Source organism: Microchirus variegatus (assembly GCF_963457635.1).
Source record: "Microchirus variegatus genome assembly, chromosome: 15".
NCBI classification, from domain to species: Eukaryota; Metazoa; Chordata; class Actinopteri; order Pleuronectiformes; family Soleidae; genus Microchirus; species Microchirus variegatus.
The window spans coordinates 8,472,469-8,490,883 of record NC_139816.1 but is presented as its reverse complement, the minus strand read 5'-3'; the positions used below and the strand labels follow the sequence as shown (position 1 = coordinate 8,490,883).

General features: G+C 42.0%; 2 protein-coding genes across 3 annotated transcripts; one reads left to right on the top strand and one right to left on the bottom strand.

Moving 5' to 3' along the window:
* Positions 1-1,846: 1,846 nt before the first annotated feature.
* u2surp (U2 snRNP-associated SURP domain containing) lies at positions 1,847-10,394 on the bottom strand. 2 transcript variants are annotated; one of them, XM_083901383.1, is made up of 26 exons: positions 10,337-10,394; positions 9,509-9,607; positions 9,287-9,401; positions 9,064-9,191; positions 8,899-8,972; positions 8,655-8,743; positions 8,481-8,516; positions 8,282-8,364; positions 7,904-8,069; positions 7,606-7,817; positions 7,149-7,192; positions 5,546-5,650; positions 5,387-5,453; positions 5,119-5,285; positions 4,870-5,032; positions 4,684-4,763; positions 4,514-4,601; positions 3,940-4,077; positions 3,650-3,839; positions 3,479-3,559; positions 3,328-3,379; positions 3,099-3,213; positions 2,896-3,006; positions 2,673-2,800; positions 2,380-2,580; positions 1,847-2,300 (listed from the first exon to the last, which is right to left on the bottom strand). In XM_083901383.1, the coding sequence occupies exons 1-26, from the start codon at positions 10,379-10,381 to the stop codon at positions 2,162-2,164; spliced, it is 2,916 nt and encodes a 971-aa protein (XP_083757509.1). In that variant the 5' UTR covers positions 10,382-10,394; the 3' UTR covers positions 1,847-2,161. The 2 variants fall into 2 exon arrangements, with proteins under 2 accessions (XP_083757509.1, XP_083757510.1); XM_083901384.1 differs by having other exon boundaries at positions 2,380-2,556.
* A 1,237-nt stretch (positions 10,395-11,631) lies between these two features.
* Positions 11,632-18,099, top strand: pcolce2b (procollagen C-endopeptidase enhancer 2b; the record flags this gene model as incomplete). Its single annotated transcript, XM_083901600.1, has 9 exons — positions 11,632-11,768; positions 11,991-12,099; positions 12,900-13,155; positions 14,024-14,148; positions 14,774-14,910; positions 15,002-15,165; positions 15,692-15,775; positions 17,161-17,328; positions 17,701-18,099. The coding sequence occupies 9 exons, from the start codon at positions 11,632-11,634 to the stop codon at positions 17,829-17,831; spliced, it is 1,311 nt and encodes a 436-aa protein (XP_083757726.1). The 3' UTR covers positions 17,832-18,099.
* Between the last annotated feature and the right edge of the window lie 316 nt (positions 18,100-18,415).

Genomic DNA, 18,415 nt, shown 5'->3' with positions numbered 1-18,415 from the left:
GTATGTCGTCCAAAAATGGCCAAAAACGTCATAGTATATAGTATGTCTTCCAAAAATGTTCAAAAACGTCATAGTATATAGTATGTCTTCCAAAAATGGTCAAAACTTCATAGTATAGTATATCGTCCAAAAATGGTCAAAAATGGTCAAAAACGTCATAGTATATTATGTCGACCAAAAATGGTAAAAAACGTCATAGTATATAGTATGTTGTCCAAAAATGGTCAAAAACGTCATAGTATAGTATGTCGTCCAAAAAAGGTCAAAAACGTCATAGTATAGTATGTCGTCTGAAAATTGTCAAAAACATCATATTTATAGTATGTCGTCCAAAAATGGTCAAAAACGTCATCGTATAGTATGACGGACCAAAAATGGCCAAAAATTGTCACAAACGTCATTGTATAATATGTCGTCCAAAAATGGTCAAAAACATCATAGTATAGTATGTCATCCAAAAATGGTCAAAAACGTCACAGTATGTCGTTCAAAAATGGTCAAAACGTCATAGTATAATACAGGGGTCTGCAACCTGCAGCTCTAGAGCCACATGTGGCTCTTCAGCCACTCTGCAGTGGCTCCTTGTAGCTTTAGAGATCAAGGCGACAAATAAAAGTGTTTTAATATCTTGTGCAACATCCAGTGTCGACGTAAAATGCAATATTTAGAACATGTTTGGATGTGTCCTGTCCATCTTTGGATCCACATACCGTTTTTCTTGAGCACGAACAACATACAATCCAAATATTTGCTTCATTTATTTCAAAGTGGGTTCATTTTAATTTCTTTAATTTGCCACAAACAATGAAACAATGGAAGAACCAGGTCTACGGGGTGTAGAGGTTGGATATAAACTGAACATGTTGTAGTTCTTAAATGTCATAAATGAAAGAGGCTATAACTATTGTATATAGTTTGTCTGTATAAAAACCTTTATATGTGTTATTATCTTCATCTTGTGGGGTTTTTTTGCAGCTCCAAATGAATTTTTGGGTGGAGAGACGACAAAAATGGCTCTTTTCATCCTAAGGGTTGCAGACCCCTGGTATAGTATGTCGTCCAAAAATGGCAAAAAGGTAATTGCATCGTATGACGTTTTTGTCAGATCCCTCTTGGACTGCGTTTTGCACCTACTTTGTGGTAGTGAAATGGACACAACCAAGCGGTTGTGGAATCGAACCGGCGACCTTGTGGAGTGAACAAACTTATTTGTGGTTATGTGGAATATTGACTTTGTGTGTTGAAGTAAAAAAGTAAAACAAAAACAAAAACAAAAAAAACACTGAGAATTGAACTCTCAACCTCAGACATGAGGCTTGATGTTACAGCATGAGCTCATCTTCATGAGCTGCTCAACAGCTCCAGGCGTATTTATCTTATTTTTGGTTTGAAGTTTTAAAATTCAGTCAGTTGTAAGATTTGAACTCATAACCATAAAATCTTAAAGTTCAACATCTGAATTGAAGATTGAAAGGAGACAAAGTATACCAGGCATTGGTGGTGTGGTGGCTTTGTTCACGACCATAAATCAGGTTGTCCACTCCAGGTCGAGCAGTTGGAATGTCCACAGCTGCAGGGTTGTTCTAGTACACAAGGTTAGTGTTGGTATTTACTTAATTTGGCCACCAGTGTAAACAAAACTACAACAAACAAACTGATACAGTACAACCACTACAGGTGAGGAACTTTGAAGTCCAATTGAAGTACTTACTATAACGTAAATTAAATGTTCTGAACATGATAGTTGATTTTAAAATGACACTTCGTATATATGGTCCGTCTTTTTTGTGGTTTCAACTTTAAATAAAGTGTTCAAAAAAAGAAAAATGACGCTGTGCTTATTAGGAATTTGTTTTTAATGTGAACTACAAAAACAGAAAATGACAGCATTATAAGACTATCATCACACTCTGTATGGGTGTGGTCTACCACATGGATGAATGGGAACTGGGACACAAGCACTTAACTTTTTTTGTACAATATAAAACAACAATGGCCCCATCCATTTGATACACTAGACGGTAACCCATGCAACACTCTCCACTCTTCAGTATCTGTACATTAACATTTGGGGGCAGAGATCTTCAGCTGCCAAACTCAATCACTCAATCGCTTTTTACATGTCGGTGCAGAGAAGGTGGTTACAGTGGGGGAGATGGGGTCAGTGTTTGCTCTTCTTTGACTTTTTGTGAGACCGATGAGGGGACCTCGATTTGGAGCGAGACTTCTTCGCGGATTTCTTCGGTGTCTTGGAGCGCGACCTCCTGGATCGCTTGGGTGTGCGAGGTGATGACGGAGATCTGGGACAAACAATACTTTGTGTTACACCTTCACCCTACTGTCTGCACTGTGACGAGTGAATATGTAACGCAGTCTCACCTCTTTGAGGACTTTTTGTTGCTGGATCGAGGGGAGTCTTTATGAGATGTGCGGGAAGAGGTGTCTTTAGAGAACGACCGGTCTGAGCGTTCTGATCTTTCCGACCGGGGCGAGGAAGAGCGGCCTCGTCTGCTGCTACTCCGTGACGGGCTGGGCGACCCGCTGTGACGCCGCTTCCTATCAACCGGAGGGGACAAACGTCTGTCAGATGGGAAATTAAACATGGTTTTATGAAGCAGACTCTAAAATATGAATTGGTAATAGTAGTAATAACACACAAATGACGATCTCACCTCTCTTTTCTGGTCGGTGTGTCCTCCTTCTCTTTTTCTTTCTTCAAGTCTTTTAACCGTGCCTCCACTTTCTCCTTCTCTTTCTTCTCTCTCTCCTTTTCCTTTTCAAGTTTCTCTTTTTCTTTTTCCTTCAGTGAAAAGAACAACAAAGAATCACCCCGAGTTTAATCTACGTCACTACTTTCATTTTTAGGGCTGTAAAGAGGCCAATCCTCTCCAGTACCTTTTGTAGAAGCTTGTCCCTGTAATGCTCCGCCTGCTCCTGAATACTCTGGCCGGGCTTCTTCGGTCTTTTTCCTGACTCCAACTCATCCTGGAACTTCATGACTTTAACCTTGTGGGGGGAGGGGAATGTAAAAAAGGGAAAATAGTTAAAGTAACACAATGTAGGATTTGTGTACCATATTCGTGGTAGTTGTTAATCACCTCGATTTCTCGGAGTTTGGTGCGTTTCTCCTCGTTCATTTCCGACATCTTGGCCTTCGTATCAGGGTCATCTCTCATGTAGTCGTCTGAGCGAGGGCTGCGGTCGTCATCGTCACTGTAATCACCTCTTCAGAGTTAAAAACAGTCCAGGAGAACTGGTTACGGACGCACAAACGTATATATGCAGATTGCCAGATGAGGAGGGTCTCAAACTGAACACACGACTCACTTTTTTGTTTCTTCCGGTTGCTCAAATACTTCCCATTTTGAAGTCGTCACGGCTGAATCAAAGAGAACCCAGTTAAGAATCACCAAGATGAGGCATCTTCACACAGTATATGACTGTTACTCTGTACAGATTACACACATGAAGGTCTCACCTTGTGCTGCTAACTCAGACTCATCCACTGCTTCCCATTTTGAAGGTGCTACCTTGAACGCTGTTTCCTTCGATTGATCGACTGTAAAACCCATGAAAATAAGAAACTTGGTCAATGCTTTAAAGGTGATCACACATGTACAACATTCTCCTCAATGACTGCACCACTCACAAGGTATTCCATCGATGTCTTCTTCCATGTGTTTGATCGGAACCCCATCGAGGTCGTCAATCATGCCTCCATCAATGGGGGCCCCGTCGATATTACCACCATCAATCGGTACTCCGTCGACATCCTCCATCGGAGTGCCATCGACGTACTCGACTATCGGAGCCCCGTCGATGTCTTCTGCTGGCTCAGGCTGCAGAGACAAAGAAGGCAAAAATAAAATAAAAATATAGCTAGGTCTTTGTTTTTTTAAAAAAAAACCTGTAATAAGTGAGCTTTGTCAAAGCACTTGCCTCCACAGGTAAGGGCGCAGGTTCTTTCTCTGCAGTGAGGTTAACCAGGCCCAGAAAGATGTTCTGCAGCTTAATAAGAAACGGATCTGGATACACAGCCCAGTCCTCCCACGCCCGGAAACACGACATTACTCGTTGCTGCCACAGAGAAGAAAACAAAACAAAAATTACTATTAAAAAAAACTATATACAACGACTATTCTAGATACTTTATTTACAGGGACACAAATAATCCGTCTATAACTGTTTTTCAGTTAAAAACTGATTTATAACGACAAGTTGGATGTGTTTGCATTAATATAAATGGCAGACAGCAATGTCAAATACAAGCGAGGAAAATAATGATGGTGCACAGTGAGGAGACAAGCAGAGGAGAAATATCCGAGGACAAGCAGTGACAAGAGCGTTTGTTTACAAGTAAAGCTGCTTCTATGACTATTTCTGGACAATCGCAGTCAGTTAGTTTACTTTATTCTGATAAAAAACATCATCATCAGATTACTTATTTCAATTCCATTTTACTCATCAGACTTACGACAATTTTCATATGCAAAGCTATCGAGACATTTGGTACCTTGAAGTTTTCACTCTGAAGATGGCCCTGTATTGTTTTGTATGTTGAATTGAGGTCTGAGAAGACCTGGCCGAGTTTTGCCTCAAAGCTGTTGAGAGGCAAAGAAAATGGACGTGAGGCAAGTGTCAAACTGTTACGATGAACATACTGCATTCAGTATATAAACTTACTATTTTCTGTAGTATGATGCATTGGTTACTTTGGCAGAAGAGTTATACAACACATCAGAAACCAGATATAACCTTGCAATCTGAAACGTTCAAGAGAAAAAAAACAAATTTAGGCAACCGTCTGTGACACAGACGTAAAATTATTGGCGGCTCTTTTTGCAGCAGAGGCTCCGTTTTGTGACTTGCCTTCTTGGGAAGAGGAGTCTTAAGGATGGAGAGAGACTCAGTGACACACTCCACAATCTCTTCAGCAGCTTCAGCGTGGCTGAGACAAAACAACATGGCTTCAGCTATGTCTCCCCTCCTGGGAGTCATGCCACGCAGCATCTCCTCTAGTTTGTCCCGTTCTCTGCAGAGAGAGAGAGGCCCATTAGGAACGACGTGTTGAATTATGTATACGTATCAAATGACAACAACTGGGGAAATCAATATTACTCTTCTTTCAAGCAGCCCTTTTTGCTGCCTTCCCCCTCCTCCTCTTCCTCCTCTTCACCATCATCATAAGGGCCGTGAAGATACGGATTGAGAGGAGGTGGACGCCACAGGGAGCCATTTTTAAACATCCTGAAGTCGTCCGTTCTCCATTTGGCTGGGGCTTCACCCTGAAGCAGAGAGATTTAAAGTAGAAAAAGCTCAATACAAATGTGTTTGTCATCTATGTGGGCTGGGTGCCATTAAAAGAGGCTTAACATAGAAATCTAACCTGTAGTATTGAGTACAGTTTCCAGCGGTAGTATACATGTGCCGGGCTCTGGTTCTCGAATAGAAACCTGGGAGACAAAGAAATGAAAAACCATCACACATCAGAAAAAAAGTTTCCTTTTATTCTATAGAATAATGATGAATGCACTGAAGTCCTTACCTATACATGGGATTGTTGATTTCTCTGTTCATGATCATGGCTTCAAACATTGGGCCTTCACGCACCACAAACTCGATCATTCGGTGGATGAGAGAGAGCAAATTCCTACAAGAAAAACACAGTTAAAGCAAACAGATTCAGACTGGCCTGACTTGTGAGCACTAAAAAAGGCTGCTTAATAAAAAGGTTAATTTATGCTTGGTGGATTGACACTCAGCCTACAGCCTCATGAAAGAGGATATAGACACTGTTGTCATTATACATTAGTGCAACAAAGCAACTCAGCCAAAAGATATACAATATTCCTCTATTATTATTTGATGTTGCTGATGATGAAAATGTACAGACAACTGTCATGGAGTCATCTGACCAAGCATAAATTAAGTGCAACTGTGGCTATGATTCAGGGCCTATGAAGAACATCAACTCTTCTGAAATCATAACCTATGAAGGTAAAAATCATTCACACTTATTCAGAAATTAAATATCAAATCAACGATATGATTTATTGGGGATTGTGTATAAATTTAAGTTTGTGTTCTTCGAGTCTATAGTGAAACAAGTTTGTTTATATTGCCCTGCGTGGATCCTTGCTTATAAATCACCCCTTGAGTCAAAGCTTACAAAATTGGGACTATTGGAATTGATGTTGGGAAAATGGACACTGTATTAGCTCAAACAATACAGTGCCCCCCAATTCCCACTTATCTCCTTACTCATGCAAAGGGCTTATTAACCAAAGCAGTATAGGACTGTTGGCTTTAACAGGCTGCAGTTGGTCATGACTGAATACAGTGCAAACAGGATCTCTAAAGGGTTCTTTTGTGACAATTTCAGGGAGAAACCTGGTGCAGGCTGAATACAATTTGCCTAAAGTGGCCAACAAGACAAAGGATGTCTTTCATTTGACAACAAAGATCATATTTACTTGTATTGGAGCCGATCATACCAATGGCAGGGTAAAATTCAGTATACTTTCCCAATCCATCCCATGATGCTTTTCAGGTCCCTCGCTGCCGCAGACAGTTCAACTTGTGCTGCTCACCAAGGCCAATGTCAAAGGTCATAGATAAACTAATGCTGGTAGGTTTGGATTTGATGGCAGGGACCAGGTTTACTGAGTCCCCGATAGGGTGACAGAGGCCAAGGGGGTAGACGGTCTGACTGAGCAATGGTCAGAGAGCATTTTCACGACTACAGGTCTAGAATCAGCAGACTATGTATGTGGTAGAATACCAGTTCACGAAAGATCAGCAACACAATTGCATGTCGATGTATGGAGTGGGACTGGGATGGGACAAAATCATGTTTTCCTACACAGCACATTAAATAAGCTCTTGAAATGATGTGTAACTATACATACATTAAAACGGAATCATGAATGATGGTGGGATGTGAAAGAGCAAAGTACACAAACTTTTGAGTCGGTATTATACTATGTACTAATGTGAGAGAAAATGTACAACTGCTTTAACCATTGCTCACCCACACTAACCAGCCCCCTGTAGCATGCAGTGATCAACCGATCAAACTTTTAGCTTCATTATGGGATGTTTTTGTTTTCTAAGCTTGTACACCAATTTAAAAAAAGAAAAACATGTACCTTTCTGTTGGGATAACCACTTTGACTATGGCTTGCGACAGAGTCTGTATATGAAGTCACATCAGATAATAAACATAGAATGTGAGTAATGTTAAAAAGGCAACAAGTGAAAAATATAAAAAATGCATTTAAAAGTGCAAAAAGACAACAAATTTCCTTTCAACTGCTGTCTGTTTTTTTTTACTAAAGGCCAAACACCTGTGATACTTCATTAACCATAAACACCCTACTGAGCATTTCCACACACTAACATCTTATTATATGCACACTCTGATATACAGTGCAGCTAATTCATATAGCCAACAAGGCTATCTATCTATAATCTATCACAAACAGAAACTAGGAATAATACCTGGACTGACTGCTAATTTGAAAGGCTAACATCTCACCAGCAAAATAAATAAAAAAAACACTGCTATAACCCATGAGAAAATCCTAAGCTGACATGTTGAGTTACCTTCTCGAACTCCTCCTTGTTTTTCGGTGGAGGAAGCAACGGAGCACTGGGGTTCTTTAGCCTCTCCCGCGGCTGTGCGTTGAAGGGCAGGCCAGAGGGAGGTGGTGGAAGTGTGTGCTCCATCATGGAAGGAGGGATGTAGATAGGGTGGGGGGGAATGGGCACACCTTTGCCCCATCCTAATTTCATCTCAAAATTCATTATCATCTTTCCTGTAAAGGCAGTAAACATGTATTAGAAAGACTAGAAAGAGCACAGGTTATGTGTGTTATGTGTTATAAAAGAATGAAGATGTTACCATTCAGGTTCTTGAGTGCTCGCTCAGCATCCCTCCTGTTCATGAAGGCCACAAAGCCACAGTTCCTCTCCCGAGCCCTCTCCTCGTCTGTCCTCGGCCACATGATCTTCACACTGGCCAGCGGGCCATACCGTCCAAACTCTTGACACAGCATCTCTTCATTCATCTAAAAAACCCAACAAAGAATAAGATGATACAAATTCTCTCTCAACTAATTACCTAATTACATGGTTAATTGTCCAAAGCTCAGAATAATGACTTTCACAAACACTTTGTTTTGTCTACAAATAAAAGATGGTTTATTTGTCATAGGAGGGAAAAAACAAGATATATTTTTATAGGAAAAAAGACAGGAGTCTAACTTCAAGAGAAATTCACCTGTGGATTGATGTTTCCAAGATATAAGTTTGTAGTGGATGGGTCTCCAACATCATGGGAACCTGGTGCACAGTCATCCAAAACTGCAGAGACAGAGAAGAGAGAAGCATTTCCTACGACTGTCTTACAGGACAACATGCAGGTATGTGCGTAGCAAGATGGAAGGTATTCACGGGCCACTAAATTAAGTCACAATTACCACTGGACGGACGGTTTCTTCTTGAAGAACCATCCGCTAAAAGAAACAGAAAAGCAGTATAAATTTTGTTTCAGGGCAAACGTGGAGATGGGGGTGGGGAAAGTTGAGTAATGTGGGCAGAGAAGTGCTATTTCAGGCCAAGTTGGTGCAGTCGAGCAGCTTAAAGACACTTACACGAACGTCGTCCCTCCGCCCCCAAGAGTGGTTCAAAACGACTGACACGACCCTTCAATTTGTGTCTTTCATCCCTTTCCTCCTGTATCCTGCACAAAACAACACATAGCACAATTAGATACAGCCCATTTCCAAATTAGAGCAAAGTCTGTGTTTATTACAGCTCCATTCAACACAAACCCTGGGAACAACTAGTTTATAACTAAAAGCTATTAAAAAATTCTGCTTAAGAATATAAGCTTACTGTTTCAGTTCTTCCTTGAAAAGCTCCAAATTGCTCTTCTTTTTCTCCTTTTCAGTAGCTTTCTTCGAAGGCTGCTACACGGACAAAAATACATTATCAGCGCCATAACTACAGGATCATTAACTACAGCAATAACAAGAGAGGCTACGTGCAGTTTGTACTTACATGTCGTTTGTCTATGGCTAAAAACTGAGGCGGTGTTTCCAAAGGCAAGAAGCTGCTTTTTGTTTGAGTCTCAAAGCGTGATTTGGGCTTGTACAACTTTCCTTTCTTTTCATCAGCAGCTGCTTCCTCTGAAGAGAGAAAGAACGTTTCCTCTCAATATACTCATTGATTTGCTTTTCACAGAAATTTACCGTATATCATCAATATATTATTGATGCGGTACCTTTTGTAGCATTTGCAATGCCACCACGAACGAAAGCTTTGACTTTGCCATCCGCTCCTCCTTCGAAAGCAGCAAGAAACTCCTCATAAATCTCTGCCGCTGCCCGCTCATCCTCCTGAACACAGAACCGAGCATTGAAATTATATGCGGTAAGTCAATGAGAGACATCTCATAAGTAACATTATCACATAACATATACTAAACAACACAATCCATACATACCTTTTTCTTAATTTCATCTTGTTCCTTCTTACTGAGTGTCCTCTTTCCCACTGCCATCTTGCCGATGCTGAAAGACTTCAGTTTACTCTCCAGCAGCGCCTGACGATGTCAACAAAAGATGATTAACTTCCCACAAATATTTCAGACTAACGAAAACTCAATTTTAAACACACATCACATGCAACTATTATTTCACTGATTTGAGAAGTATGACAGAAACCACGTTAGGTTAAAAGTTACGCGCGGTTTAGTAACACAAACTCATATTACACTGGTATAAACACTTGCCTAATCACTAGATGCTCAATCTGGAAAACGTATAAATAGTGCCATTTCTTTCTAAAATGAACATAGAAGTCACAAACGAGCATAAATAACCAAAGGCTCAACAAGTCGAATTCTGCTGTAGCGCACTGACTGAATGCATTTAAGCGGCGAATGACAACACGGAGCTAACGCTGCAGGCCCAAGATTCAATATATCCGCTTTTCTACCTACATTATCAAACATAAATATTGTAAACCTCAACCAGGGCCCTAGCTACGTCAGAATCAACATGTGAACTATGATAACCGTTTAGCTTTCTGTGCCATTTTGGTCGGTCTACGCTTCCATCTGGCGGCTAAAGTCGCTAGCTTAGTCAATTAGCCCGTGTGGCCGATGAGCTAAAGGTTAGCTTTAGGGCTTTGATACCGTTGCGTAAACACGCGACTCAAATTACACACACGTATATATAAATAGCCAGCTTGTTCAAACACACTACTGTCTACATCGTTTTCGTTACAACAGACAAGCCAGAGCTAATGCAAGCTGTAACGGCAAATTTACCTTAGCGCTAGCTTTTTGAGAGCCACCAGGCGTTCGGTCCGCCATTTTTTTCCGCTGAATCTAACAAAATCGAGCGTCGATTAGAAGATAGAATGTTAAATGTGACACTCCAGGCAAACACAGTCAACCGCCGAGTCAACGATCGCTGAACCTTTGATCCACCACTCGAAGCATTGCTTCATATCATTATACAACAATCCACTGTTTTTATTCACAATGTAAAGCTTTTTTGACAGCAAATGTATACAGTCCTATTGTTTTTTACAGGTAAATGAACCACATCCCTTTTTCGCAAAATATAATACTTTGAAAACTACTTTTTCTCGTGTATTAATATTAGCTTAGCTTTGCATTCAACTAAGACTGAAGTAGGTACACAAATATCATTAATTTGAGCTATATATTCATAAATATTTATTGTGCCAATGTTTTTAAAATGTGAAACTGAAATACTGACTTAAATAACAATGGTATAGCCATTGTTTTGTTTTTTTGACAGTTGAATATATTTATTGTAAAGCCTGTCAATGATGTCAGCATAAGATAAACAACAACAAACTATAAATCCACTGGTAGCCTCAGACTGTTGCACAGTGCTGTTGTATCTGTGAAGGTTCTCAATCATCCAGGTCTTGTATCTTCAAGTCTGAGAAGATACAGGTGATTCTATCATCATGATTATTATATGTACTCACTGTTTTGTAATCACTGTAGTCTGGGTTAGTGTTTTGTGTTAGGGTCAATAATACAGTGACTCTCCCTGCACTGCACTGCACTGCACTTTTTCTTAGATGCATATACCATGTTTCCAGCAGGTGGCGCTTTGGCTCTTCATTACTTTGCGTCTGTGCATTACTCAGCACTCACACACACACACACAAACACTGTCTATGGCGAATCATGTGCAGTCAACTGGAATTAACAAAAAAAAAAGCCATTCCTTTAAGAGAGTAAATCACAGTTGCATTCTATTATTACAACATAGTAGACACTGTGTTCATATATAAGTTGATTGGAATGCTTAAGTACAGGTGAGGCCTCTTGAGTCAAGTTAATTCATGCCATCCCCCTCCAAGCTTTTTCCTCAGCCAGGTGTCTTATGAAACAGATTCGAGACCCCACACCCTCCACAGCCTCCACAGCCCGTGCTCCCTCCCTCCCTCCCTCTCTCCCTCCAACCGCACAGAACAAACGCTATATTCATCTGCTGCAGCCTGCAGTCACTGGAACTCCCTGCAGGAAGAAACTCCTGAGCACTTTTCCCCCCTTCACACACACACTCAGCTGAGAGCACAATGCCACTCGTGCCACGGGGCGAAAACAGGCGCAGCGCCTGCACTGTTGCGCCTACGACAATGTGGAGAACACGGGGTGTTTTTTGCGCATGGAGTCTCCTGTTATTCACAGAGGTCTGTGCGCAGACTCAGCGGAGGTACATCTTCATTTTACATCTCTTTTTTTTTTTTTTTTAAATGTTAGAGCTCAGTTTGTCAGTGCGCAAGGTGTGAAGGATCCTCTGTGGAGAAGCTGTGGAGTTGATCACAAAACAAAAAATGGAATATTCTGCAGTCTCCATCTGGATTTAATCTTAATAAGTGTTTATAACTTATTATTGCAAATGGTAAATAAGAAACGACCCTTCTTCCTCCAGCAGACAAGTCTTCGGATGTGGTGGAAACGTCACAGCAGAGTCTGGAGTAATCGGGAGCCAGGGATACCCAGGAGTTTACCCCCCAAATACCAAGTGTGTGTGGAGAATCACAGTGAGTCCATCATTCTTCAAGGAATATTCACAATTTTATGACAGGTTTTCAAGTGAATTTGAATGTGATACTCTTTTATGAACCTAAATTCCTCCTAAAAATATACTTAACCACAGCCCCAGCCTGTATTTGCTGACTGGCTCCACTATATGTATTGTGAAATAGTGAAGCTATGATGATGTAGTGGCAACAGCTGCATTTATAATCACATAAGTCTAAGGTTTAGTAAAAGTTGCTTAATTTAAAGGTGCATTATGTAATAAATCTAAAGCAACTGGCCATAAAATCCTCCTAATATGTCACAGAGACTCAGGAATAATGTTCATATAACAAACTGAACTCACCAACAACAACAGTACAGACAAAATATTTGCATTAAAAAAAATCTTTTGCAGACTGCAAATCATCTTTATGTTTTGAAATCATGTTTTGGCATGTGGCGCCACCTACCGCCGTCTACCAATCATTGCAGTCAGTAGAGTCTGAGCTGACGAGCAACCACGGGTTGCCAGTTACGTCAGAAAACGAAACCTAAAAGACCTCTGTATTTTGAATTTGAATGTAGTAACCGTTTTTGGCCACATTGTTACATATGGCACCTTTAACCACAGCCCCAGCCTGTATTTGCTGACTGGCTCCACTGTATGTATTGTGAAATAGTGACGCTATGATGATGTAGTGGAAACAGCTGCATTTATAATCACACAAGTCTAAGGTTTTAGTAAAAGTTGCTTCATTTAAGCAACACTAGATAAGATTCCTGACAGATGCAGAATGTGATGTCATAAATGTCCACCCAGGTCCCTGAGGGTAAGGTGGTGGTGTTGTCCTTCCGCTTCATCGACCTGGAGAGCGACAACCTGTGCCGCTACGACTACGTGGACGTTTACAGTGGGCACGCCAACGGGCAGAGGCTGGGCCGCTTCTGTGGGACGTTCAAACCGGGCGCCCTGGTCTCCACGGGCAACAAGATGCTCCTGCAGATGGTGTCCGACGCCAACACGGCCGGGAGCGGCTTCCTGACCGTCTTCTCTGCTGCCCATCCTCATGAGAGAGGTAGGCAGACACACACAGAGAGAGCGCAGAAGCTATCCAAACATGTAATACAGATCCATGTGGGATTCAAGCCTCCATTAAAGGGTTAATGCTGATGCAGGAGTCTTCACTGAGGATTCACCTCAGTTTAGGTGATTGCGTGGAAGCAGAAGAGGACATTTTCTGCTTTCACGTCAGTCAAATGGAAATGGAAAAGGAAGTCCAATCTTTTTACTTTATTTCTCAGTAAAAGCCAGCGACCTTTGGGGGTTTCATGTTTAAAATCTCGAGCATGTGCACGAAAACCGACACTCCTCGCAGTGTGATGTGGAATTTCTCATAGATTTTCTTATTTTTTGCAGTTGAGAGCCCAGGTCAGAAGAATCATCTCGAGTTGATGAGACGTTTCCTCTCTTGCGGGGTTTGTCTCATCCACTGTTGTTGTGGAATTTTAATGGCCTGCTCTCTGTGTCCAAGAAGCTGACAGCTGGAAAGAGACAATACCAATTTAACTCAACTGCCTGTCTGTCTCTTTGCAAGTGGACGGTCACAAATAGACTGCAACTGGCTCTCGTGTTGAAGTGTTGTCAAAAACCGCGTGGCACATGTCTATTTTTGTTGTGTGCTGCTTCAGAGAAGGTTCAAAGGAAGCATTAATTCGAGGGTACGTTACAAGGCAAACAGGCTCTTAGGAGAGTCACAGTGCGAGCAGCTCGGCGTGGTTATGGTTTAAGTTTAAGAACAATGGAAGCACGTCAGGATGTTTTAAGATGCATCTGTGCTATTTCCTTCAAGGAAACAGGAATGGCATTCTTTGCAATCACAGCATTTGGTGGTGATGACGACGATGATCTGACGTGAGATTTAACTCGAGTTATTTCCTCCACAGGGGACCAGTACTGTGGAGGCAGACTGGACAAGCCCACTGGCAGCTTCAAAACACCCAACTGGCCCGAGAAGGACTACCCAGCGGGTGTGACCTGCTCCTGGCACATAGTGGCGCCAAAAAACCAGGTCAGACCTTTGAAATAAAAATGGTTTCTGATGTAAAAGTTTCCGAGAGGTGTGGGACTATCACCTATTACATGCATTTGTGGTATTTACTCATAGGTCAAAGGACTCTGCATCGCAATGTGGGGTTAATTTCATCTTAATCTGCTCTATTTTTGCCACAACGTGCCCTTTCCGGTGCAACTTCATCTTCTGGATGATAATGAATAATTTTTAAACACTTGGGACAGAGCTCATTGTCATTTATTTCATCTAAACGATTGATTTAAAGGGAGATTTTGTCGTTGAAAAAAATTCACCATATTAGCACTTCTGCCATCTCCCCACCACCTTTTCCAAGTGTGCATGGAACTATGTTGGTCTTTACACACCAGATAACATGTCATAACTCTGCTGTAGAAACATGACAGCGCAAGTTGGCAGCCTCCCTAAAACAAGTCTCATGCCTAAAGTAGATACAGTATAAAAGGTTTATTCTAAAGCTAAATGTTACACACTGGACTGGAAGACTCTACCAATGAGAGAGTGGCCTTTAATCAAATGGCCCCGTCTGATGATAGGGCTCTTTTACAAAGCCTGCTGTGGTTTGAAGGAGGATTCGTCTTAATGACGCGTCTCTTGCCCGCAGATCATTGAAGTCAAGTTCGAGAAGTTTGACGTGGAGAGAGACAACTACTGCCGATACGACCACGTCTCCATTTTCAACGGGGCGGAGATCAACGACGCGAAGAGGATCGGGAAGTACTGCGGCGACAGCCCCCCAGAGTAGGTGATTCTGCCTCAGGAAGGATTTCAATTTCCCTTTACATCCTTTGACCATCAGTCTGACTGTGTTTGTGTGCGTGTTCCTCTCCAGGCCGGTTTTCTCCGACGGGAACCAGCTCCTGATCCAGTTCCTGTCCGATCTCAGCCTCACCGCCGACGGCTTCATCGGACACTACAAGTTCCGACCCAAGAAGTTCCCCACCACCACGATGGCGCCCACCACCACCACACAGCCAGTCACCACCAGGGCCATACGTAGGTACCAGCGTTTATCCAATCAGGCTTTGTTCTAGCGTCGTATGAGACCTAAAAGTTGACTCTTTTCCACTACCTCACATAACTATAAATGTGTGCATCACTGCAGCACAGTGACACAGCTTCATGCTCCTCTGTGTACACACATTGTAAGGCCAAATATAGACGCGGCCAAAAGCCACACGCGTTCAAACACACTGAGAACACACAGTACACAACGTGGGCGTGTGTCCGTGCCCACAAACACAGCTCATTTTCATTCCCACACAACACAACATTGTTTTTGTTTTCCCCTCTTTAGTGAGGACGAGTTATTTTGGCGCCGAGCTGCCATGATGTCACACTTTTGAATAATATTTAGACATAATTAAGTCACAGTTCTTCCCTTTTACTATAAAAACCCTGTGTTACTCTTCTGTGTTTAGGAGGAGACTACTCCTGTAAATAAACCACCAGTAGCAGCACATACAACAGGCTAAATTACAGATTACAGTTGAATTGTTTTGTTCTGTTTGTGTCCGTGCAGCTCTGAAGTACTCCGTCGCCCTGTGTCAGCAGAAATGCAAACGGCGAGGAACACTTGAAAGTAATTACTGCCCCAGCAATTTTGGTAAGAACATCGGTGCACTTTTTTTTTTCTTTTACTCTAAACCACAGGAAAAGGCAGTGGCCGGCGCCAGATTTTCGAACTTAACGCATATTCTAATCTCACCCAGCCTCACACCTTGGCAGCAGAGTTAATCCAGGCGTGCACGTCAGCAGCCGACGCTCGCCTGGCTATCTTTTTACGCCTCTGTTTGTCTTTTTTACCCCTCAAAGACTTCCTTGATAGGCTTTTCAGGAAGTGCAGGAGTGTGTACAGTAGGACACAGTTTTCTCCAGTGTAAACACACTCGGTCGATAAATGAACGTGTTGATTCAGGCTCACCCGTCCGTGTGCTAATCTGATGTTTTCGGAGATGTTTACCGCTGGCATTTCAAAAAGCGCTCGCCTGCATTTGCATCATGAACTGAACTGTGGAAAGGCAAAACGAGGCATGTGAAGTTACTGCACTTTCGGCCTCTAAAGTCATAATTTTGAGCGTCAAAGCGGTGAGAAATACACAAGTAGAAGGACATAGTCTCATCTCTGACAGGAAATGAAAGAGGCGTGTTGTTTTTGAAGTCCAGATATATTGCTACCATTTGTGTAGAGAAATTCCTGGTCACACTACATGAGATATGATTCCCTCCGGCTCCCCGCTATCACTCTGCTGTCACTGCTAAACAACTACTCCTCCAACCTCATCATCATCAGCAGCAGCAGCAAGTCCAAACAACGTAAATCTAGTCGTTTATTTTTGAAAAGCCTAGAACTGAAGGAGAAAGAAATACGGACGGATGTTTTATTTCCTGACCGTTAATAAAGCCATAAAGAAAGTGACGAACGACTGACAGCGCGCCATGCTCTCAATTCACCTTGACATCTTTTACGTAGCGACTGCATTTCAAAGACAGTGAAAGGAATTAAGGCGCAGCATCTCGGTCATAATAGTTATCGTTTAAATAAAAAAAAAGCAGATGCCTGTTGCTGCACCAATTTCTCATCTCCTGATTCACTGCATTTGTTGACGCAATGAAACATTATGTGTTTGCTGCGTCCTTCATCTGAAAATCGGCTCTGTCAAGCAATACTATCAGACCTGACTGAGGGAACATTTAGTTTTGTTTAGTAACTGGGTTTTTTGAGTCGTAGAATTCACTTCTGAAGGCTTCTTTGTTTGCAGCCGTCTGTCTCGACAGGAAACGAATCATTATACAATCCACAATTGCCGCAAAATGCCGTTGTTAAACACTTATTTACTAAGAAACGATGCGAGCGATGTGGTTGAAGTCGTCGGATTACGCAAGTTTCCTCCTTCTGTGCTGTTATTTGTAAATCTGGGGCATTTTTGTGCACGAACAATTCAATTCTTTGTGCGTTTCATTCTGTTTTTCACGATCTTTTTGTGACAGTAATCACCGGGACTGTCATCACGGCGTCGATGCGAGGAGGAAGCACGTACGCCACCGTCTCCATCATCAACGTGTATAAAGAAGGCAGCCTGACCATCCAGCAGGCGGGAAAGACCATGAGCACCAAGATCGTTATCCTGTGCAAGAAGTGCCCGTTTATCCGGAGAGGTGAGTGCACATCGTGCAGTGTTGCAGAAAACGTGCCCCTATCTGAATGAAAACGATGAGAATGACTGTGCAGTTTCTTGGTTGACTGTTTTGAATAACCTATGGCTCTGAGTTTGCCTCCTTTGCCGTGCCGTCACACTCAGTTGACAGCACTCGGCCACAAAAGTGTGAGGTGAGCAGAAGAACTCAAAGCAAAACCAAAACCAGTCAATGAAGCGTGTAAATATGTTTATATGTCCGCATATAAACATATACAGGACACACACACACACGCGTGTTCTGCTGCGTGGAGATTCTGACGTCTGGCCTTCCTGAATGCCTCTGCCGTCACTCCGCCACTGCATTCAGGTTTCTTTTGTGTGACCTCGCCAGGCTTGAACTACGTCTTCATGGGTCAGGTGGACGAGGACGGCCGGGGCAAGATCGCGCCGCACCACTTCGTCATGGCGTTCAAGTCCAAGAACCAGAAAGGACTCGGCGTGCTGAAAAACAAGCGCTGCTGAGACGCTCCGGTAGCTGCGAGGATCGCCGCTCGAGTGCCAGGCCTGATGGAAACAATTAGGTACAAAAAAAAAAAATAAATAAATAAATAAATTAAAGCTCAACAACAACAAACACAAGCCACACAAAAACAAACCTGAATATAAACACAGAACTGCCACGTCAGATGTTAAAGGGAAGTCAGATTTCTTTTTTTTTATCGTGTGCATTAAAGAAGACGAGAACCAGTCAGTTAATCCCCATTTTTGCAGCCTCAGATTAAGGAATGTATTATTTTCCTTTGACGTTGTAGAGCGCAGTGTAAATTAAGATTGGGATTTAATATATAATTTTTTTTTTAAAGGTTGATTTAATGACAATATGTGGCAGAATAATGATGGTGTTTCCATTTCAGTGGGTGGGGGTTCGGACATTATTAAAGTGCAATATTTAATATATGCAGTACATGATTTTTTTTTTTATGCTAAAGCTCTTCCTTAGTTTGTTTACAGATGCAAAAGCACCACCGTTAGTGTACGTTTATTTTACTCACTGTCATTATTTTTAAAAAGGAAGACAATGTGTGTGATATAAGATATTTTCATAT